The following is a 25,746-nucleotide window of genomic DNA, read 5'->3' as shown; positions in this document are numbered from 1 at the left end:
GTCAGACATGCTTCAGCGCAGGGTCTGGTGGGGAGCTGTGATCCCCCCTGCAGGGTGGACAAGGCCAGGAGGTATGTGAATAGGGAGGTGGCCAAATTCCTTGGGACCATAGGAAGGACAGTAATTTCACATCCTGGCATAGTATATGGGGCAGCAGAGTTGTTTTGGGAAGATGGGGTTCACCTGTCCGTCTTAGGTGCCATCATTTTTTTAACTGATATAAAAGATGGCATTAGAAGATGTCTGGGAATCCGACTGGGTGTGGGGAGGAGGCAGCCAAGCTAATTGCTAGCGCCTCCTTGTGGCGGATGTCCAGTGCAGGTACTCCATAGGGAAGGTATACAGTGATCAGATAAATGTCTTGGAAAAGGACTTAAAAAGAGGTGTTCGTTAAAGGAGCGAATGGGGGGCGGTTGGGGACTTCTATGATTGGTACGGCAGGGAGCCAGCCCCCCATTCTTATAGCCCACCTTAACCGTCCTACAAGGCGGGGGTGGAAGGTAAGGTCCCGGCAACAGATTTACTGAAGGGACCGGGAGGCAAAAAAAGGGGAAGCTGGTGGCAGCCCCTCTCCCCAGTTATGGAAAAAGAGGGGGAACTGGTAAAAGCCCCCCAGGTAACTATGGAATAAACATGGGGGTTACCTGCACTGTACACTTATCTGCTGGGTAGTCCCAGACATCTAATAATAAAGTTGTGGCCTGATTAAACCCATGTCAGATGTCTCCTATCCTTCTTTCGGCATAACCAGACAATGAACCCAACTATAGGAGCCCTACACAAACATGTTTCCTTGTGCAACAAACATGGGATTACAACCTTTTGGCTCGATTTAACATTGATCTGAACAGGATTTTTGCCTTAATAAAGAGTGAAGAATCATACATTTTTACCATGGCACTTAATGTCATTTCACAAATCACATGTCAAAGTCTCTAAAAACATAGTGTAGTTTTTCACTACAGGCTGAGCTCTTCACCCTATGATATATTAGGTCTCCACTGAACTGTGCGCTAGGGTTGTGTCCAAACTAGCATTTTCTTAACATGTCCCAACATTGCACTACCTCAAGTATAAGTCTGCTGTTGGTAGCAAATGTGGTACTAGAGTAGACTAACTGTTAGCATGTTAACCATCGATAGATTGCACCCCAATTAAAATATGGGTGCTGTTGACCCACCTGTGTATACTAGTGCTCTTACCCTGCTGAAACTGAACAATGATGGAAATTTTTACGAAGATGCTAGTGTGTACAAAGGCTACCTAAGTTATTTTCACACCTATTTTCCTTTAATAGCGGTCTTATTCACCAACAGCTCATTTATAATGTGGCATATGTGGTTGAAAAATATTTCTAAGAATTCATTAGTGGTACATATTAAGTAACAATTCTTTACTAAAATAAATGACTCCCTTGATAGCTTATTTTTCAGAGGTAAAGCCAAGGCAGTTAATATTCTAACAAAATAATTCACTCTTCAGTAAGGACTAGTACCAAGGATTTTTTTTCAGTAATAAGTAATGGTATCTAGTAGATTTTTATTGTAAAAAGGAAAACAAGATATTCTTCACTTTTCAAATGGCCCATAAGACAGCCTTGCAGGAAAATGAACATTTACAAGATATTAATGTCTTTTTTGTCTCACTAATCAGACTTCAAAACACACCTCAATATGTTTGTAGCCATAGTGCTACATAGATTTTTTTCTTGATTCAACTCAGACTCTTAACATTCATTTAATCACAGTATTTTGATATATAATATTTGAATTGCTGTTAAATATACTTCAAGACATGCAAAAAATATCTTATAATTTGTGGGTGTGACATCACCGGGCTCTTGTAGTTTATCAGAACAATGTGACACTCATAAATTACGAGAATCTGCAATATAGAGTGAAGAGCTGACTATGGTTAGACTCTTCTGTTGCTTCTGCTTGGCTGTTGATACTACTAAGACACCCTCCAGTCATAAGAAAAGAGTGAATGAAAAATAAATTGTAATCTATATCTGGATCTATAAAACCCCAATCTTGTGGTGCATTACATCATTTATTTCTATGATATCAATATAATATTAGTCCCAAATTTAGAGCTGTCTGTTATTTATTCTCTTTTTTTGTTCTTTTTTTTTTAAAAAAAATTGCCTTATGATTGTTAATTTTTTAATGTTATAAATGAATTTATTGCATATTTTAAATGAAGCAAGACTAGCTCTGGTCTGACTCAGCCATAAATCAGGTGGGTTCTGCTACCTGCCCCAGATATAGCTCTTTCAGTTTTCCTCAATCTTTACCTTCAGCAGGTCCTGCTATTCTAATTCTGGAACTCTCTTAAGCAGAGCTTAATTGAGCTAAATTCGACAATGGTTTTATGACATGCACAAGTGAGGACTAATATAAAACTATTCAAACACATTTTCACTAATGACTTGAACAAGAATTTGAACCTGGGTCTCAGGGTTAGAGTTTAGCAGTGGAAGAAAGGACAGATTCTTAGTACAAAAACAAAATGAAAATCAAAACACATACAAAACTACTTTAAGGGGACACGAACAGGTTAAAATCATTTGGAAATGTCTTTACTTTTGTTATTAGTAACATCTTAGATTGTTAAAGTAACATTAAAAAAATTATTTACATTTTACTTGTTATATTGTTTTCCTATACTTAGGGAAATGCAAAAAGTAAACAATGAAAGTAAATTTGCACTTTTTGCTTTTGTTTCTAGTCAATTTCATATTGAGGTACTCATTAACTGCCACAATTCTGCAATATTTGAATCACACAAGTTGTAGAGAAAAGTGTATTCATTTTACAAAAGATTGATGTGTCTATTAGGGTTTTTTTTTTTTTGTAATTTCAGGGAATATTTCTATCATTAGATTTTGTAAAACCTAATTTTTATTGAAACTACAGCTGGGATTTATAAAAGAGCTATAGGGATTGAGGTGCTTAATTCCTGCTGAATTTCTAACTCCCTTTGAAAATCTCAGGCTACATTTCATGGAATCTCAGTTTACTTTTTCAATTGTGTGTTACTTTGTTTTATTATATCTAAGTTGAATAAAACAAAAGACTTTTGTTATCTTAAAAATAGTTTTAAAGCACATTAAAAATCTTATTTTCCTTCTTGAGATTTTGTCTTGAACTGTTTTCAAAATCTACTAATTATTATGACAATTTCTTGGTGCCTTAATGATTTGGTTTCTTTTTCTTCCACTTTTCAAGTGTACATTGACATTAAATAAGTTCAACCATGCTTGTCACTTATCAGGTTTTCCCAAGACCTCACAGATTCAATAATTACTTAAACTAAGCAAAAGGCCAGCATAAGAGAATATAATTTTATGTTTTTCTCCATATTTTTCTTTCAGAAAATTTATTTCCCCCTATGCAAAAACGGCAATTAAAAATACTGACAGAAAGCAAATCTGTAGACAGCCTCTGTTTGGCCCTAATATTCATCTGCAATCGACAATGATATCAAGAAGGTCAGGACTTCAAGATCGTTCCACACATCAAACAAAATCAGTTCAGAACAGTGATAGAATATCAGACCTAGGCAGCTACAAATCAAACAGTACAAACAATTTCTGCCTTATATCACCATCCAAAAGAAACAGACCTGTCAGTGCTCCAGCAGGTCAGCTAAGGTAATCAAAGCTGTTCTGTGTTGCTTTTAACTGTGACTGTTGATGCCGTTTCTCCTTTCAACAGAAATCATTATGATGATTCAATTGATTCTCCAAAACATACAAATAAAAGACATTGCTAATTTTATTCATTTTAAAGATTTATTGCATTCTTCAAGATTCATTTATTTCTAGTGTTGTGTGTGTGTGTGTGCACATGCACTTAAGACATTTATATATATACAGCATAAACTGCATCCATTAGCCCTCTGTGTATATTTTTATAATTTCACATAAAAAGCAGTTTAATGATAAATTGTAGTAATACCTCACTAAGAGGCAGACTCTAAATTCCTTACTCACATGCATTTGTAGTTTCTCACACAATAACTTCTTGACTTTAATGAGACTACTTGTGTTAAGACGTGCCCACCAGTATGAATAAGGGATTAAAAATCTTATAGAACAAAAAGTCCTTTAACTATTACTTTCATTACAGAGCAAGAAACTTGGAAATGGTCAAATACCTTTACTTTATGGTTATGTGCATAAAAGTACTTATTGTGTAAAGGTTCAATCCAGTGTCCTTTAAAATTGTTTGAAAGATTCTCATTTAGCGGAGTTGAATCAGATGCTTAGGCCTCAAACCTGCTCTTTATGTATTTCTTTATGGTTGGACCTCTGCACCTACACAGAGCTCAGTGCAGGATTGTAGCCTTAGATTACAAATGTTCTTGTTAAAACATGCAGCTTTCCTATAGTTATCCAATAGAAATTCTTTGTTTTCTAAGAAAAGTTTTACAGTACAATAGCACTATAGATTATTTTTTTGTGGAATTACCCTTTTAAAAATAGTATTGAGGATATTTTTTCTTTATTGGATGTTAGTGCATTTCATTTTATTCTGCTAATGGCGCTGAATATATTTTGCATTCTGAAGATCAGAAATATTGACATAAGGCCCCATTCTACAGTTAGAATTGCTGTCAAAGTCTGTGGGAATTTTGCCTGAATGAAGGCTACAGCATTAGCTCTTAATTTTTCAACTAAGAGCAAATCATTAAGTTATATTGAATTATAAAGAAAATGACTTATGCACTGAATACACTAATAAGAATATTGTTAATTTTTCTAATACCAATTTTATTATTTACAACATTTAGTCAAATGCTGATGGTACTGGAGACTCATTTTTAAAGATTGAGGAGATCTTTTTTCTTATAAAAAACATAATAAAAAGGGCTCTGAAGATGCTGTATAACAACTTCATACTTGAGTTATAATGGTGCTCTCTGAATGTGGTGTATTACAAATAAAATATGCTAAATATCAAAAATAAACTAAATATGTTCTAGAAGGATATCATTCTAAATCTATTTTATTTAAAGGAGTTCAATTTCCTTACATAGTGTATTTAAAAACTCAGGTATTCTGATTTAAATATCTATAATGTGAAGAGTCATCAAGGGTTTATATTAGAAATATTAATTTTACGTAATTGTATATAAAAAGACCTTAGAAATAGATGATTTCAACAAAATACAAATTAACTTTTTCTCTGATGAAGCTAAATTGGTTTTATTTGCAACAGATGTACACAGTTCTCTTCCTCAAGACTCCAGCTGGCCCAGAAAGAATCTGAAGTGCCCCAAGTTATTAAATGTCAGCCAAGGGTAATCAAAGTAACGGCTTATAAGAATGGCACAAGAAGTATCTTTGCTAAAATTGCTGTACCATCCATTAAACTGGTAAATACTAATACAAAGTTTTCTTACATGTATTAACTTTATTTATAGTTTGTACTTTATACCATCAGGTAAAGAAAGAAGTTGCCTTTTATTTTAAAATGAGCTAATATTAAAATTCTTCCTTTCCAGCATATGTATAATATACATCTAAAATACACATAAAATTAGTGAATAATTAAAACATACTACAATATAAACACTGTTCAAGTAAATAGGAGCTACAGAGTGTAAAATGTTGAGTTCATTCATAACAAATTACAATACTGTGTGAAACTAAAAATAATAATTATTTTTGAAAATTCTTTGTAATGTTACGTTATCCACTGTGTTTTCATCATTCTGTTATCAGTTAACTGCCAGCAAAGATTACAAAAAACCTAAGTGCAGTTACTATGGTTGGTAAGTCACTTAAGTATGGATTTCTAATTTTTAGTCCCGATTCTTTCACTAAATGTTGGTCATCTTGTGAATATATTTTTCTGTCGTAATCAATATTCCTTACCTCTTGCCTTCATTTAGCTGCTGGAGGAGTGCACTGAAAAACTGAATCTGAACATGGCTGCACGACGAGTGTTCTTGGCAGACGGCACAGAAGCACTAGAACCTAAAGACATACCCCATGATGCCGACATTTATATTTCAACTGGAGAGCCCTTTTTAGATCCATTCAAAAAAATTAAAGGTAAAAAAACAAATAGTATATGGCTTCAGGGGTGCAATTAAAAATGATTTTCATCCTCTCTTTTTGCATGGTTTAACAAAACTAATGTTTACTCATTTAGAGCTCAGTAAGAGGATAATGTGCTTAATGAAAGAAAAATCTACTGACAGCCATGTTTATTGCCCTTCATTAGCATTGGTGCTTAATTTAATATAGATCTGAATAGACATTAGGGAGCCTGCAGGAGGTTAAATGGTGAAAATATAATAAATTAAATCAGAGATTATTGAATTTATTCTTTAGTTTCAGTGACACCTAACAGACACAATTCATTAGGCTTATTACACTAGGAAGAAAATAGTTCAGCATTTCAAACTGCATTTATTAATTTAATCATTTGACCTTTATGAAAAATCATTAAAATAATTATTGGGATGTTTATACAACAAGGTGGAATATTTACACTCACATGTACATATCATTCAGATGTGAATGTTTTATTATTTTAAAATTGTTCATTACAAACATTAAAGCTTCCCCACTATATTTCATCCCTTTTTCAGTACAATCATCAAATGATATTTGTACACACACACAGACACACACACACACACACACACACACAGTGGTGTTTCTGACTCATTGACTTTTGAAATTTGGATGTAAATATTGTTTTCATTCATATTTTAAGATGATGGAGTACATTCTGGGATTTGTACAATTAATTTTGATGAAGTTTTACAGAATTAACTTAAATAGTGTTCTGTATCAAAGTCACAATACTCCTACTAAATACCTTTTATTAAATCATCGAAACAGCTGGCAGTTATGATAAGCTACAATGTTAGTTAGAATAAAAATTAGCTAGCTGAATTATTACAAAAAGCCAGATGACTAACTGGGAAATTTTATGTTTGTTAAGGATCAACCTGTGTTACCAGTGTACCATTCCAACAAGAGACAAAAATGAAATGCATTTTTTTTTATTATAAAAATACTTGTGGTGCCTAAAAGTAAAATGCAGTGCATTTAACAATGATCTTGGGATAAATAAATAAATTTTATAAAAGCATTTAAATAATGTGTATGTTTTACATTTCTTTGCTCTAATGAGCATTTTTAGCCTTTTCTTATGTAGTTATAATTATGTTTTCTTTCTCTCTTTTTTAAAGCACCAATGGTTTATTTTCCCCAGTAATTTTAAAATTACTTTTGTTACCTTGAAAGAACAGTTTCTAGCACAAATATATTTACTGCTAAGTGAAAAATCTCAGGACAACAGTAGCTTGTAATTTTTACAGAAAGTTGTTGCTTTAGTATAATATTAGTTTCACCTAGAAGTGGTAATTCTCTTATATAAATAGATACTACAGTGATGAGTATTATAGAAATGTCAATGAATACATAAAAATATTGACCAGTAGTTGCCCATATGACTTAAGTTCTATAAATATGCCTTTTATTTTTATTTTCATGGAGCTATTCATGAGTGATTAAAGTATTTACATTTTAGTCCACCAACTGAGCCATATCATATAAATACATTCACATCTTGCTTCCATAAAAACTTCACAAATTATATTTATGATAAGATATGCCTATCTGCTATATCATCAATTATGCACATGATAGGGTGTTACAGATAATATGAAAATCTCCCTGAATATAATTACGATCCATTGACTACCATTTATTTAATTAACAGTCTATGCATACAATAAGAGAGAGACCAATCTGTATTTTTTCTATTACTTGTGTTGCATAGTCACACCAATACACTTTAAGATTTAATAAGAAGGGTTTTACTGTTTCATTAAACAATAATGTTAAATAAATACTATTTTGTCTCATATCATAGGAGATACTGAAATGAAACTAATATTATTGTAATATTTTTATACAGCCATTGCTATAGTTCGTTATAAAATCTTCAGGGCATTGGTACTTTTATTATAGTTTTCCATTCACATGATTTGTTGTTAAGAGTGGTTTTTCAAATTCATTAAGCAATTCTCTCTCTCTCTCTCTCTCAAGCCAAATTCAAAACAAAAACTTCTATGCTTTGTCTGCATATCTTTGGCAGTGTTTCACTGTGACATGCACTGCTGTTCTTTTAGCACCAAAATGTTGGCACACATTACTGAAAATTTCACACCATCCCTTGCTGGATCAGCAAGCTTAACCTACCAAAATCTGGTGTTGTGCAATGGTTTTTGACTGATAATCAATCTTTTTACTGCTCGACAGTTGTTGCTGGGACACAGACTAGAGCAGGTGGCAGATGTGCCTTGTCTTTTGAGAAAAGAAAGAGTAGGTGAGCTTGGGCACAGAGTAACATATTGTGTGTCCATTAAAAGGGCTGCACTAGGGTAAGTATAACAGGAAAAAGTCACCAATATAAATAGAAACTCCACCAATAGCATCAAATAAGCCTTTTTACAGTCTGCCTTACAAGTTTAATAATATTGCCAAACTAAAATAAATAATTCAAAAGCATTCCGTATACTGGGTCACCAGAATTCAGGTTAAAATTTGCCTTTTAAAATTTTATATATTCCATAGTCATCTTTGTTTATGGTTTTGTTATATATGTAGAATGTATGTCAAAAGTATCTTTTAAAAAAATAGCTACAGTATGTGGGAGGAAATTAATATGTTCTGTAGGGTGCTCTTCCCCTAGCCGCCAGAAGCTTGACAAAAAGTACCATCTAAAAGGTCGAAAAAAATTGGCTTGACTGCATAATTTTGTTTATCACAAGACTTGAGTTGCTAACACATAGATAACAAGAACATACATGAGTAGTAAATTCTTTCTGCACAGGAATAGAAGCCCAATGATGTATTCTTAGGCCCTGATCCTGAAAATATTTATACTTTTGAGCAATCTTATTGTAAGCAATGAAACTACTTACATATGTAAAGTTACTTATACACGTAAGTGCTTGCAGCATTGATGCCTTCATTTGAAATCTGTATTTCAAATACTGGGTCAAGCATAAGCTCTGGCATAACTTTAAGTGGTACATCTTAGCTATCACTGTGATTCATATAGTATAAATTACCTATATAGAATAGAACTCCCACTGACATCTGTGCATTTGGGCCTGTTCATATCAGCCTTGAATTTTGTCCACTATTTCTTTGGATTTGCTCAGCCTTTCAACTTCCTGTCATAGTGAATGGGGAATAATACTTAAATTGATTATAAGGGTAAGTGAATAAAGATTCAGATATATGTTTACTTGCACAATAAATTTTAGACCCTCAGCTAAAAATGAAGAATAAAAAAAATTGCTATATTTTATTTTTATTTAATATTTATGTTAAAGGCTCCAGTCAGTATTGAGGCCCCATTTTTAAAGGTGTTTAACAAATACGAAGGTAGACACCATCTCTTCCTCTCAGTCATACGAAGACAGCTTTGGGACTTGGGACTATTCACAGGGTATAAAGTTAGGCATAAGCATAAGTCTTTCCAGGATGAGGGCTTAAGATTTAATGCTCTGTAACATGTTGTTCTCTTGTTGTAATTTACATATACTGAAAAGCACTGACCTTATTTAATTAGGAGTTTAACTAGAATTCTAAAGCAGATGTGTAACTGAGCACCTATCTGCCCAGGGCCGGCTCCAGGCACCAGCTGAGCAAGCTTGTGCTTGCGGTGGCAGATTGTTGGAGGCGGCATTCTGCCCAATCCTAGGGCGGCACGGCCACTTTTTAAAAATTTATTTATTTATTTATTTATTTTGTTCTTGTTCCGCTCCGGCCGCGGCGGCGGCACAGAGAACCAGAGCACCCTGCAGGGCAGTCCTCTTCCTTCCCTCCCCGCCAACCGGAGCGGAGCCCTCGCGGCAGGCGGCAGGAGGCGGCGCAGCAGGAGGGGCCGCATGGCAGCGCCCCTGCGGTAGCCCTGGCCGCCCCTTCTCTCTCTCTCCTGCCTGTTCCCTCCCTCTCCCCCCGCCCCCAGCCGGTCCCCCTGTACCCGCGCTCTGGCTGCGCCGCAGGTTTTTTCTTTTTTTTTTTTTCTTTTTGCTTGGGGCAGCCAAAAAGTCTCTGCAAATGAATGACAGCTCCTTCCAGATGTCCACAATGTGCTGCTTTAGCTACTGCTTTCTTTAATTGACTCCAGATTCTTTCTATTGATTTAAATCAAGTGACTGTGATGCGCAAGGCACAGTCACTTGATTATCTTTTCTTCAGAAAAGTTTGTGTATGTTTTGGTGTATATTATAGGTCATTGTAATATTGCAGAATATATTCTCTTCCAAGAGTCCTCTCCTATTCAATAATTTTTGTTGTTTGGCTGTGTTGGCTATCTCCCTTGCTTGGGGCTCATAGTTACCCATGGTGGAGGTACAGGGATTTTATCTAGGTGATCAGTTTCAACCTTAGGGCAAGTCTACACTAGAAGTGCTACATCGGTGCGACGGGAGAGCTCTCTCCTGTTGGCATAATTAATCCACCTCTGCAAGGGGTGGAAGCTATGTCGGTGGGACAGCATCTCCTGCTGACATAGCACCAGCGTGGACACCACTTAGGTTGCTGTAAGTTGCATCGCTCAGGGGGATGTCTTTTCACGTAAGTGACATAAGTTAGATTGACTTAACAGTAGTGTAGGCCTGCCCTTAGGCTGTAACCCTGCAAGCATGCATGTGCTTAACTTTACTACTATGAGTATGAAGTTATTCATAGTAATAAAGTTAAGCAAGTGCTTCAGTGTTTGCAGGGTTAGGGCCCAAGTTAGTGCTGCAGGCATAAGAGTAGCTCATCATACACTGCACATATGATATCAGTGAAACACTGCTTGACAACCTTTCCCAAGAAGACACCACCTTCATCATACTTAACAGTAGCAACCAGGCTTTACAAGTGATCTCAGTGCAGTGTTAATGTGATTTCTTAGGTCCTATATACATTGTAGAAACAATCCTAATGGGGCAGAACAGGTTCTAACAAACTATAGAACCTACATCAACAGCGCCTTAGCTGGAAGGTCCCTCACAGAGAGTGACTGACTGACATTCTGAGCATGCTCAGAATAGGCTCCTCATTCTACACACTCAAAGAACAAATGAGTTCTTCAGCTCCATGCTAGAAGCTTCATCAAGCATGTGCTGACATATGAACACTCTGTTGCCCTGTGACACATGAGGGATGGGAGTTTGAGAACGGAGTAAGGGGACCCCAGTGGAGAACTTTCTCTGGGCTTTCCAAACCAAATGAGGATGTAAAAAGCAACAGAGGGTCCTGTGGCACCTTTAAGACTAACAGATGTATTGGGAGCATAAGCTTTCGTGGGTAAGAACCTCACTTCTTCAGATGCAAGTAATGGAAATCTCCAGAGGCAGGTATAAATCAGTATGGAGATAACAAGGTTAGTTCAATCAGGGAGGGTGAGGTGCTCTGCTAGCAATTGAGGTGTGAACACCAATGGAGGAGAAACTGCTTCAGTAGTTGGATAGCCATTCACAGTCTTTGTTTAATCCTGATCTGATGGTGTCAAATTTGCAAATGAACTGGAGCTCAGCAGTTTCTCTTTGGAGTCTGGTCCTGAAGTTTTTTTGCTGTAAGATGGCTACCTTTACATCTGCTATTGTGTGGCCAGGGAGGTTGAAGTGTTCTCCTACAGGTTTTTGTATATTGCCATTCCTGATATCTGACTTGTGTCCATTTATCCTCTTGCGTAGTGACTGTCCAGTTTGGCCAATGTACATAGCAGAGGGGCATTGCTGGCATATGATGGCATATATAACATTGGTGGACGTGCAGATGAATGAGCCGGTGATGTTGTAGCTGATCTGGTTAGGTCCTGTGATGGTGTTGCTGGTGTAGATATGTGGGCAGAGTTGGCATCGAGGTTTGTTGCATGGGTTGGTTCCTGAGTTAGAGTTGTTATGGTGCGGTGCGTGGTTGCTGGTGAGAATATGCTTAAGGTTGGCAGGTTGTCTGTGGGCAAGGACTGGCCTGCCTCCCAAGGTCTGTGAAAGTGAGGGATCATTGTCCAGGGTGGGTTGTAGATCACTGATGATGCGTTGGAGAGGTTTAAGCTGAGGACTGTAGGTGATGGCCAGTGGAGTTCTGCTGGTTTCTTTTTTGGGCCTGTCTTGTAGCAGGAGGCTTCTGGGTACACGTCTGGCTCTGTTGATATATTTTGAAATTTCTGAGTCTCCAGAGCTCCCCAATCATTTCATTGGGATTGTGGGTGCTCAGCACTTCTGCAAATCAGGCCACTTTTATTTCACTACCTAACTTAAGGCACCAAGGTTTTACAATTTTAGCCTCAGGCCTCAATTCTGCAATTTACAATGCATAAGAGGTCCTCTGTACCAGTGTAGAATCCCACTGAAGTTCAGAGGTGCTATATGTGGGTGCAGAGGTCAGCCTGCATATTGTAAATTGTAAGATTTGGCCTCTAGTTTCTTAATTGTTTCCAGATAAGGTATTTTTAGCTCATGTATTCATTTGTGTGCAAGATTTAGCCTTTGAAGAGTTTGTAAACACTGCTGGAATAGTAGGGAATGATGACTGATCTTTGCATAATCACACTGTATTTGGGATGTCTAAAATCCAGTCAGTTAGATATGGAGGCCCTATCAAGCAAAGCAGTTAAGCATATACTTTAAATACAAAAATAGTTTCATGGGCTTCTCATTACTCATATACTTAAAATTAAGCACGTGTGTGTAATTGCTCAGCTGGGTCAGGACCTTGAATAGGCTGCCTGATATTGTTTGATTAAATTTGAAAGGCCAGTCCATTGTTATCATACCAAAATTCATATTTAATTTTTCTTTTTCCCCTCTCCTCAAATAAATCTGCAAATATGTCTCCAGAGACTGAAAATATCTTGTGAGGAGCATTAGGGATGGATATTAGGAATAGGAATCTCAGGAAGTCTTTCATTTTAATTATTCTAACTCGATCGCCTAAAGTCAGAGATAAAAATCACCATTTTCTAATATTTTTTAATTCAGGCAAATAATTTGAGACAATTTTTGTCATTTAATGAGTTTGTGCTGACTATTTATCAATAATTTTGAGGGACTACGAAGATGAAATTGCGTTCCCCCATCACAGTAGTTCAGGGGTAGGCAACCTATGGCACGCGTCCTGAAGGCGGCACACGAGCTGATTTTCAGTGGCACTCACACTGCCCGGGTCCTGGCCACCAGTCCGGTGGGCTCTGCATTTTAATTTAATTTTAAATGAAGCTTCTTAAACATTTTGAAACCTTATTTACTTTACATACAACAATAGTTTAGTTATATATTATAGACTTATAGAAAGAGATCTTCTAAAAAGGTTAAAATGTATTACTGGCACATGAAACCTTAAATTAGATTGAATAAATGAAGACTCAGCACACCACTTCTGAAAGGTTGCCGACCCCTGCAGTAGTTCATACATACTTACATAGAACTTATTCATAGACCTAAAATCACTTTTTAAAAGAGGTTAAGTATTATTATCTTCATTTTACAGAAAGGAAAACTAATACCTAGATATGCAGATTAACTTGTCCCAGGTCACACAACAGGGAATAGAACTCAGTCTCCTGACTCACAGTCCAGTGCCTTATCCACTGGTCTGAAATGTATAGATGAGTATCTTTAAAATGGCTGGCAGGCACACTTCTGTCAATTCTTGGCACAACAAAACTCTAAATATTAATTATTTTTTGAAAAAAGCAGGTAAGCAGAAATATTAATTTTTAAGTCAACGTTTAACTTTTCTATGTCTCAAATTAAAATGAAAATTACTTTAAAGAGCTTTTGATAAAAGTTGATAGATCTCTTTGGAAATGGGATTACAGTATTGTTGTAACTGTGTTGATCCCAGGATACTAGAGAGACAAGGTGGGTGAGGGTAAAATGGAAATGGGAAACATTTTAAATATACGAATCCAGAATATTTGACTACTGGTTACTAATATATTACATTTATTTTGGCAACAGGCTAGGGAACCCTTATTATTTTTCTTTGTCCATACAGCAATTGTTTTTTAATAAGCTGTTCAGCTTGTTCTGTACTTTATTTCTAATAATCTGAAACTGAAAAGTCTACTGCATGTGAGCGTTAGATGTTAAAATGATTAGTACACTATCATTCTCATTTCTACTACTCTATCTAACCCACTGTGCTATATTGCATTTAGAGCTATAATTTGCTGTGATACTTGAGTCATCAGGTCTGTATACTATAAATGAAACTGAGCATTATGAATTAGATTTTCCATCTTTTATGTATTACATTGTAAAGAAGCAGTTACAGAAAAATCTAATCTCCGAAAAGAGTTCTTGATACTGCGCTTCAAATCTGTATTTAAATGTGGAGAGAGAAATTTTCTTTTAAATAACATGTGATCTACAAAACGAAATAATTTGCTGTGACAGAAACTGATTGACAAGCATATGTGTGAGCACATTTAAAATAGGCCATCTTTTCTGGTAAGAGTAAATGTCAGTGAAAATGATGGATTCTCACTATTTAATTATTGACTGATTTGGATATGTTTCAATTCCAAGCTGCATTCCAAATAACAGTATAACACTTTTTCTCATAAGCACATTGAAATGTAAATGCTCTGTCATATTTTATTTTTCAAAAAATGCATCAGCTTAATGAACTTGGAGTTACACATTTTATTACAGATTTTAATGTAATTAATAGTTGATTTTAAATACACATATATTACTTTTGCATATGTATCTGTATAGCACTTTCCCTTCAGCTCACTTGACTCCTGATATCAGGATGAAGTTCTCTGAAAGTACAGCATGGAGATATTGTAGGTTACAAATGTTCAGTCCTGAATTGTCTTATTTCACAGTAGAATTGGACACATTATTTATCACTTTACTGAGGAATTAGGCTGTTCATATCCTGTAGTTCTGTTTGCCAGAAAACCTCGTTGGTGTTGCCACTGATAGAGGTGCCATTAAAAATCAGCTCTAATTTTATTTTAAAGGCTCATGGCAGAAACTTTATTGTATTCTTTAGTGTCATAAAATTTCAATTCAGATTAACCCCTTAGTTTTCTGCAGCCCTCAGTTCTCGTGGTCTCTTCCTTGACAGCACCCCCAGTGCCTGGATATGTGGCACCCTGGACTAAACTTCAATCCCTCACTTAGTCATAATCTCATATAGACAGTTGGATTCTCTCATGAGGGTGACTTATGCCTGAATATGGAAGTAAGGTCCTGCCCTTCATCTGTTATGCTTTTTCTGACTTTAGATTCCTCCTTTCCCAAGCCCTACCCCTAATTTTGGAACCATAGGTCAAAACATACCTATTATTCCTGCAACAACTCCTATTTCAAGTGATGGCAGACAAGTCCTTCCAGGTTTGTGGACTCCCATTGATGTCACTATAATCACACAGAATACATGTCTTTAGTTTTTAACTATTCTTCCCTTCCAGGAGATGGCTTCTTTCTCCCATCCCACAAACCTTTTTAGAGGAAGGTAAAAAAGGCACAGTGGCATGGCCAATCTGTCATGAGTTAGTTTGGTCTTTTGCAGGTCTGGAAAGGAATTTTCCTCCATGGCAGATTGACTGAACCGCCATGTATTTTAACTTCCTCTGAGCATCTGGCAAGGTTCATGGATGGGAGAAAGCAACTGAACTAGAAATTTTAAATAAGGCCTAATAATATAGATAGATAGATAGATAGATAGATAGATAGATAGATAGATAGACAGACACCTTATTTAAAATTATATATAGATTTCTACATTCCAGGTGGAAGAAGTTACTAAGGAAAATACCTATTTTTTCAGTAACATAATATTTTAATTGAAAAAACATCTACTTAGTACAGCAGTAATTACATAAATGGAATTGTATATTATCAACAAGATTAAAACTAAATAGTCTTTCTAATATGCTGCTAATCAGAGATGATGTATAAGCCCTTTGTGTGTATAGCCACCATTCTTTAGTTTATGGATTCTGACTTTATGGAATGATAATGCTTACTGTATTGCATATTTATGTAATGCCCTAAGGGTAAGTATTATTACTGTGTCTCCAGAACAGCTGTGTTTCATACTATAGAACTACAAGTAATCTTTAATAGGTCTGTCTGTATCAAACTATGAGTGAGAGGACACCATATCATATAAATAGAAGTACAATCCTGGTATGATATAAATATATTATAAATAGTGAAAAATATGAACTAAATTAATTAACAAGATAAAGTTCATTTTAATCAAATTAACTATTTTTTTTTCTTTCTCCTCTGTGTAGTGTTAAAATAAAACAATCTACAAACTTTAATGGTACTGTGCAGGTTCAGGAGTCTACCCACATGAGTACAATTGCAGGATAGAAGCCTTAGATTGTAAACTGTGTAGGGCAGGGACCATGTATTTTTATGTGTTTGTAAGGCACCTAGCACCAGGAGATTCCTGATCCTGACTGAAGCCTCTGGATACTACTGTAATATAACTATTAATAATAATACCATCCTGTATGTTGAAAGATAACATGTGCCAAACAATATGCTAAATTATGCCTTCATTGATCTGGCCATGGAAGTAGTGAAACAAGTAGTATGTGCTAAATGTGGAGGGTGCAACTTTATTTAAATTAACCATTAATTTAACTAGGGGTTACAGCTCCCCAACTACTACTCCTCAGGACCATACCAATATGGATTTCAAGATGACCTGATATGTATCAGAAACCAGAAGATGTCGGAGGGCCTTATCCACACCCTTCCCCTTACCGTCACCTGAGGAATTTTGTCTGGATAGCCAGAGTCCCTGTCTCTTTCCTTTCATGATATAAACGAGGTGGTCTTCAAGCTGTGCAAAACACTAAGGCTTGCATCCCCGGTATATCATGCCATTGCCCAGAACCAATACCTGAATAGTTCACAACAAAGGTCTCAAATTGACCATTGTTAACCTGCAATCTGCACTAAAATTCCTCCATAAATTGTGACAATTAAATCACTGACACACCAGAACACCAACATACTTCCATAATGTGTATAATACTCCCATCACCAGCACAAGGGAGGCTTGCTCCATGCCTGAAGGAGCAGCTACTGAAAGAGGCATTCTTCACTCCCAATCCTTCCTCTAGCCCATATATATCTATAGATATAGATATCGCATAGGACTGTCCATTATACCTGAGTTCTTGCAAGAGCTCATCCCTCCTAGTGGGCATTTACACCAATTCAGCCCTTTGGCGCATTTTGTGGTTAGAATTTATGCTCGGTAACATTACAAAGCGATAAGTTATATCTGCTGAACTTTATTTGTATCAGTTCTCTAATTTCTGGTATCCATTGTTCTCTATCCTGATGCTATTTTCAGTGTTTTTGAACTGTCCCTATATAGCTATAATAATTTATAATGTATGCAACATTTTTTAAAATAGTGATTTCCTGTTTTAATTTACAAACTAGAGTCATGTTAGCACTTAATTTTTATTTCACTAAGGAAATACTAGATGTGATCTTTTCCCAGTAAAAGTAAAATAATTAAAACATTTCTTGTTTTACTTTTTTTTAGGAAAAAAGTCATAACTTTTGTAAAGTAGGTTCAAGCCTCCAAGTTCATATTAGGTGAAATATTGTGACCACTGATGAGTCTCTGATCTATTTTGTGGTGTGCTTCCAAGAGAAGTATATACAAATATTTTTACAACTTAAGACTCTTCACTTTAAACAGGTACAAATGTCAGGACTTATTTACATGAAGAGTTCATAGACAAGTTCAAGTGAGGAGGTGACAATATTTTGATTGGCATAAAAGATTGGATGTTTGTAATTTTAATCAAATTTGAAATTAAGACATACCTCAAATAATATGTCAGACTAGTGTTATGGAGCTTAAAATCTAATGACAACCACTGTCATTATTAGTTAAATATAGCCATTGTGCCTATGGCAATAAATTATGACACTTCAGAACATGCAGAAACAAAGAACACAAGTATTTAAAGAAAAGGGAGTGACTATAAACTTAGCTGAACACAGGAATGTGACCTGGGCATAATGAATTTACTAAGCACATAGGCAATTGTATTTTGGACAGATGACATTATTGAATACAACATTATGTTTTCTTACTGCCAGTGCATTCAGATTTTAGAAAATTCAGTTCTCAAGCTGCAAAGACTTGATTTGCTGTTTCATATTTAATATCAGAAGCCATAACTACTTTGCAGAGTCATAATAACAAATATATTTTCAATGTATTTCTCAGCTACAATATTGTAGCTTTGAAAAAATTCTAATAATTTTCATAAATGTAAATGAGTATAGTAAAAAAAATCCTCTTTTTAGTAGTTTTTAAAAAGTTATTTTTCAGACTAGAATTTTTTTAGAATTATTGTAGGTGTAAGCTGCTTACTTAATTCCACAAAAGTAAGTGAAATAAGAAAACGAAGAGAGAGAAACAGTAGAGGAGGCACAAAAGAGTACACTATATCAATACAGTTGGAGCAATATTATCAAGTCCTTTCACACTTCAGATCTATTCATAATTTTTATAATAGTGTAGGGACTATTCCTCAGTACCAGGATTTAGCTTCTATGGTGGAAAGAAAGTCATCACAATTTAAAACTTGCCCTTCCTGTGATGTAGCTATTCTGCTTAATGATGGGCACTCAAGGTGCCTTTTTTGCCTTGGAGAAGGGGCAAATCCCTGCTAGAGGCTCAATTTGTTGCTCCTTCTCCAAGATGACAAAGAAATGAGAGAGGCCCATCTTAATTTTTTTATCTTGGAGAGCTGCAGCTCAACACCAAGCTCCTGGGCTTGCTCTTTGAAGACACCAAACTTCATCCACTGAATGTGCAGTTGATACCTTTTCTTCTGTATCTTCTGCTACAGTCTTCAAAGGTTGATCTATAGAGTAGAGGGTAGGAAGTAGGCCAGGGAGTGCAGCTGCAAGGTGTTGTTTGGTGCCTGGTCTTTGGTAACTCTCACAGGGCCTTGGGCTGCAGCCCGGTGGAGTGGGAGGACCCAAACTCCCTTAACAACATTACTCTGCACTGAGGAACTGACCGTCTAACCATTAGGTGGTGCTCCCATCAAGTGCCAACCATCACAACTTAGAGAACATGGTAATATTCCTTGGATCTACTGTAAGACCTTGAGAAGAAAAAAGAAAAAAAAAGAGAAAAAATTGACCTTGACAAATTGTTGAAGTGGCTGAAGGACAGCCAATAAAAACAGGTGGCCCAACAACTGCAGCTGCAGAAGCAGATATTCAACAAATGGCTGCCTAACAACTGCAGCAGCAACAACAGCTCATCTGGGAGTTGGCAGCGCAACAGCAGGAACAGCAATAACACCTGGTTCAGTATGTGGCAGCCATTTACAACCCCAAGGAACATGCACAAACATGGTGGCCCCAATCTCCCAATGATTACAAACCTCCCAGTAAGACTCATGAAAGTAGGGCCGAGGGATGAACCCAAAGCTTTCCAGATCGCCACAGCAGCTTGATTGCCAGCTGAACACTGGGCTGTTTTGCTAGCACCATATCTTACCAAACGTGCTTAAGCTGCGTACTGGAACCTTGACACCACAGAAGCCCAGGACTATGCTAAACTCAAGGCAGCCATCTTAGAAACCTTTAGTATCATGTTGGTAACCCACTGGTAGCATTTCCACTGGGAAGTATTTCCACAGGGAGCCCAACCATGAGCAATGGCTAGAGTCTTAAGAACACTACTGGCTGTATCTCCAGCCCAACAAACAGACAGGGAAACAGGTGGCCAAAGAAGTGTTGCTGGAACAGTTTATGCAGGGGCTCCCAGCTGGAGGGCATGAGTGGGTATTGCGACATCAGTCTCAGATGTTGGCTGAGGCAACCAGGCCAGCAGAAAATTACTTAGTGACTGCAACCCCAAAAATGAGAACACCCAAGACCGAAGATACTCATCCCAGGGGACCATTAAGGGAGATGACCACCGGGCCACTGAATGTCAGGTTCAGCCTCCCGGATGGCCCACAGCTATGACAAAGCTCTGGAAGTCTGGTTCTAAGGGGAGGAAAGGGTTGGAGGAGAGACTGGTCCCAAAGACCCACCATGAGCACCACACCTCCCCCAGAACAGTCAAGGGATGGAAAAAACCTCTCAATTTGGACTTGCTTTTCATACAGGCAACAAGGTCATTTGTGCTAAGACTGCCCCTTCATGGATTTCTCGTACGGGCAGGTATGGGTGGTTGACACCAGGGCTAGAAAAAAGAGGCCTGGCCAAGATATTAGTCCTTCTGTGGATCAATGGGGTAGAATTGCCAGCCCTAATAGACTCAGGTGCAGCCAAAAGCTGATCTGAGAACAATTAGCAGGACTTGGCGATAACCCAAGGGAAACCATCTGCGTCCAGTGCATGCGTAGTGATGTACATCCTTATCCCACCAGTTCACTATAGGAAGCCACACAGAAAAAGTACGAACAGGTGTGGCCCCCCGTGGGCCTACCTGGTGATTTTGAGTTGGGATTGGGAATTTTTTTGAAAGATCATAAAATCGTGGAGTGGAAGGAATGGCCTTCAAGGAGGAGCTCTTGAACTACAAAAATACAGAACGCTAGCAGAGGTCAGAGAGACAGAGGATCCTGAAGAAGAGACCTCCCAACAGGAACTGTGGCTCCTCTCATAACAGGGGAAACAGAACACCTTACCTTCTCCTGATTTGGACATACTAATGGCAGATGTAGATTTTGTAAGCAAACAAAGAGATGACCTGACACTGAGCAGGGCATATGAGTATAAATGGAGAGTGGTAGACCTGCAATTGATGAGGCAATGGCCTCGGTTTGAACTAGGGAAGAGAAGCTATACTGGGTGGCAAAAAGATTCCCAAACCGGGAAAGCACAAGTACAACTTTTAGTCCCAAACAAATTCTGCCAGAGAGTCTTACAGCTAACACATGTGGTATCTTCTGGAGGACACTTAGGGCGAGAGAAGACCCTCAAAAGGCTAATCCTCAAATTTTACTGTCAGGGGGTACACAGCAGGTCAAGGACTACTGCACATCATGACCCAAATGCCAGTGGACTGGACCCAAAAGGACCCCAAAGGCTCTGTTAGTCCCCCCCCACCCCGATGGTCAGAATACCCTTCCAGGGTTGGACCTGGATGGACCCTTGGAAAAGTGTGCAGCCGGGTACCAGACATCCTGGTGATAATGGATTACACCATGTGATACCCAGAAACCATCCCCCTTCATTCAACCACTGTGCTAACATTGCCACTGAACTGATGAAAATCTTTACATGGGTACGGATACCAAAAGAGATACTGTCTGACCAGCTAGCCAACTTTACATAAAAATTAAGGGGGGAATTGTGTGACTTCTTAATAATCAAGGGCTTAAAGATGTCCATCTGTCACCCTCAGACTGACAGGCTTGTGGACTGCTTCAATAAAACATTGAAAGACACATAGGTGCTGACTTTCAAAAGTGCCAGGGAGTGCTGGACCCCTGGCTCTGCCCCAGGCCCCGCCCCCACTCCACCCCTTCCTCAAGGCCCCACCCCACCTCTTCCTGCCCCTGTTCCACCCTCACCCCGCCTCTTCCCGCCCAGTTCTGCCCCTCCCCTGAGCACGACACATCCTCGCTCCTTCCCCCTCCCTCCCAGCCTCCTGTACTCTGTGAAACAGCTATTCGCAGTGGGCGGGAGGCGTGGTGAGGGAGGAGGAGGTGCGGATCCATGGGGCCCGCCGGCGGGCAGGAGGTGCTGGGGGAGAGAGAGGTTCTGATGGGTGGCTGCCAGTGGGTGCTCAGCACCCACCATTTTTTCCCTGGGGGTGCTCCTGTCCCGGAGCATCCACGGAGTCGGCGCCTATGGAAAGACATACTCCGAAAATTTGTGGCCTCAGTCCCCTGACCTTGGGGGAAAAAGGAGTTTATCTGGTAGGCTCAGATCACCTGACAGTGTGTTGATACCTTTTCTTCTGTACCTTTTGCTACAGACTACACAGCTTGGGCTACAGAGTGTGGGGTAGGAAGAGAATTTGATTCCAGCTGTGATCTCCTCTTCATCACTAGATAAGGCAGTAGTTACCTCCACTTCCACTCAGCCAGACAATTTAAAAACATTTCAGAAACTTTTGTGTAGCTTGGCAGACACTTCAGAAAGCTCTGTGGAGGTAGTACAGGAAAAATCACACAAGCTACTGGACATTTTTCTTACATGTATGGAAGGCTTTACATGCCAATTAACAAGGTCTATTGGAACTGGCAAAATATTTATGGCATACTCTAGCATCTGTGGCACTTACCCGTAAAAAAGGCAGAAAGGTATTATCACGTCCCTTCAAGTGTGTTTGAATATTTTTACACCCAACTAGTTCTTGGCAATGGGAGTACATGAAATGTCGAGATAGTGGAAACCCCCTAAAATGACTCCAAGAGACAAGGATCCAAAAAATATTAGGTTTATTTGGAAGGAAGAATTACTCATCATCACATTTGGAGAGGCATATTGCAAATTACCAGGTGTTCCTGTCAAAATATAATTACCTTCATTGGAACAAGGTATCATAGTTTATTATGAAACTCCCTCAAGAACATAAGGAGGAACTAACGTCCGTTGAACCTGAGGGACATTTGGTAGCTGATACTTTGCTATAGGCTGTGTTAAAGGTGCCTCCAATATTGCAGCATGCTCAGTGGGCACCTTCATCACTATACATAGGGGCTTCTTGACTAAAATCTTCAGAAATGCTGAAGGAGACAACAATTGAGGACCTTCCATTTGAAGGTTGTGACATGTTTTAGTGAAGGAACCAATGAAGCTCTGCACTCTCTGAAAGTTTTGAGAGCTGGTCTCCATTCCTTGGGAGTCTACCTGCTTGACCCTAGGAGAAAATAGGCCTAGAAGAAAACTCACTTGAGACAAAAGACTTTCATGTATTGTTATAACCCACAAAGATTATTAGAGCTGCTAAGAAAGAAGCAGAAATTCCAATGCAGAAGGCCATCTGCCTCTTCCTTCAGTACAGCATACCCTGCGTCCCTCACCTGGCAGCAAGTTTGATGCCATTGTTGAGAGCCAAATAATCTTTGGAAGACCTATACCCTCCCCTCCAGCCCCATTGGCATTTTTGAGATGCCTGGAATCAAATGACCTCAAGCTGCTAGGTTTTAGCGATTATTAACGTGGGGTATTCCATTCAATTTCAGTCCTTTCCTATTGCCTTTCCCTTCCCTTCTCCAGATATCCTTCATACCAGATACAGTTAAAGCAAGAAGTGGATTCCCTTCTAAATCTGTGAGCAGTGGAAGGAGTGCCCCTGAAGTTCAGAGGAAGGGGTTTTTACTCACATTATTTTCTAATTCTGAAGAAGGAAGAGATTCAACAGATTCATCCACTATTTCAAATTCAGGATGGTAAAACTGGCCTCCATAATCCCTTTGGTAAATTCCAAAAGACTGGTTCGCAGTCTGCAAGACATATAATTTTACATACTGATACAGCTGGCACACAGGCAATACCTCAGATTCCAAGAGGCAGTATCCCAGTCCCAATACAGAGTTCTATCCTTTGGTCTTTCAGCAGCAACAAGGGTACTCACCAAGTGCTTGGTAGTCATGGCAGCTCTGAGCTCACCTAGGGAGACAAGGGATCTAGGTATATCCATTCCTCCGCAATTGGCTCATTTGAGAAAGATCACTGTAGCAGGTGAATGGTATCATTCACCTAATCCAACATCTTTTTACCACACTAAGTCTCAAGATCAACAAAGAAAAGTTAAGCACTGTTGCTGACTCAGAGAATAGCACTCACAGTGGCTCTGTTAGATTCCACATCAGCAACAGCTTATATATCACAGGAGACATTTAAGTCGATGATACACCTCATCAGCTAGTTGCATGCTGTCCTACAGAGTTCTGTTCCATCTGAATTCTGTATTGCTGAAGGAACTGAAGGACAGTTGTGCTTGCTCCATCCTTTTTGCCCTCTGGTGGAGGGAACATAAGGGTATCCAGGGTGTGCCACTAATGGACACTGCTAGCCAAAAGAATCTGACCTTTCATGCACAGGGCTCATGTGCACCAGAAGCGGAATCCATGTAGATAACACATATCACAGAACCATGGTTACTGTTTTTTCTGGAAGACTGTGTACTCACGTACTCCATTTGTAAAATGGGATGTGGGGTGGCCTACCCCTTTAAGGACCAGAGGCCTGGAGCTGGCCAACTATGTACAATTAGCCCTGCCTGCCACACCTGGGATGAGGTTTAAATAGTTAAACACCTCTGGGGTTTAATGAGTAGAGCAAGCTGGGTGTGGAGGAGAAGGAAGCTGCAGAGAAAAGGGACTCCTCAGTGAAAGAGAGATTACAAAAATTTGCTGGAAGTGAATAGGTGCCAGCAGGGAGCCCTGAGTCTTCAGAGAACAAGCTCAAGGTGGGGGAAGAATGAGAGATCCTCAGTGGGAGTATGCAATTGGTGGAAATTGGAGAACTTTATGTGGGAATAATTTTGTTATTTTAATAGATCAAACCCCAAGGAAGGGCCTGACTGAACCAGAAAGAGTTTGTTGGTAGTTTGATTTAAGGGGCCCTGAGTTGAAGATGAGGAAAAGTGAGGCTGTGCCTGCAGAATGACATCAGACCATGAGGGGATGGTTGGGAAGTGGCTGCCATTTTCAGGGAGGGGTGATACTTGACTGCCTCCTAAGGTAGGAGTATGAGGTCTTGCTCAATAATAAGGGCTTTGAAGTGCACAGAATTTCAGGGGAAGGTCTCCTCCTGCCTCCAACCCAGCACACCTTCCCCTCGGCTGAAGGGATGGGAGCCACTGTTGATGATTCATCTATGTCCTATCTGGAATTCTTGCTCTCTGTCCACCCTGTAAAAGTCTGAGTGTAATTGGCATTTATAAAGCTCCATGGGGCTGGAGCATGCTCAGTGCATTTGGCATGAAGGGACTAGTGCTGTGGGACTAGCTCCTACTCACAGCAGATGGAGTGTTGGGAGATATAACAGTAAGCCTCTAACAAGTTCAGAGCATGTGCATGTGCTCATAACTTGGCCAAATCTGGATGGGTTTTCACAGTGACAACAAAAGGCCCAAGTTGCTGTGTGTGCCTTCAGGATGGCTGTTTTAAAACTGGGAAAAACAGGAAATTCATGAGTTCTGACAGAAATGTAAAGAACCTCCTAAGGGGAGGGAGGATATTAATGTGAGGCAGAAAATAGAAACTGCTCAGAAGTGCAAAGACTTTAAAAAATGAAATTCACTTCTAGGCTGAGAACAAACATTTCAAAATGCCACCCACTGACCACCATTAGATTAGATGGTTTTATAGAATCCGATCCTCAGTGGCTGTAAATCAGCGTAGCTCTACTGAAGTCAACAGAGTCAACCCCATATAAACTGACGATCTGGCCCATACTACAGAATTGGAGCAGTTGAGTTTCTACAGACAGATACCCACTGAGGATATTTATTTGGGAAACGGAGCCCCTGAATAAATGAGGATCTTTCCAGCTGCTCTGTAAATAGCTATGTCCTTGAGGGAAAAAAGGGAGAGTGTCCTTCTAGAATGAATGCAGATTGCAGCAAGAAGCACTGCCAATTTATTATTGTAATTTTAATGAAAACAAACATGTTGACATGCTCTATATATTCCATAATGGAATAACTCTAATGCGCATGATGTTAAAGATTTGTGAATTGAAACCCACTCTCCAAAGAAAGAAAGAACAGTGGCA

General features: G+C 38.6%; 1 protein-coding gene across 1 annotated transcript in view; it reads left to right on the top strand.

Annotated features, from left to right (window-relative positions):
• Positions 1 to 25,746, top strand: part of DCDC1 (doublecortin domain containing 1) — a 420,863-nt gene that overhangs the window by 35,841 nt on the left and 359,276 nt on the right. Inside the window, exons 3-5 of the mRNA XM_034769879.1 lie at positions 3,377 to 3,655; positions 5,226 to 5,382; positions 5,902 to 6,064. Coding sequence (XP_034625770.1) covers positions 3,377 to 3,655; positions 5,226 to 5,382; positions 5,902 to 6,064 — 599 coding nt within the window. The remainder of the gene's footprint in view (positions 1 to 3,376; positions 3,656 to 5,225; positions 5,383 to 5,901; positions 6,065 to 25,746) is intronic.

Source organism: Trachemys scripta, chromosome 4 (assembly GCF_013100865.1).
Source record: "Trachemys scripta elegans isolate TJP31775 chromosome 4, CAS_Tse_1.0, whole genome shotgun sequence".
Lineage (NCBI taxonomy): Eukaryota > Metazoa > Chordata > Testudines > Emydidae > Trachemys > Trachemys scripta.
This window is presented reverse-complemented; position numbering and strand designations above follow the sequence as displayed.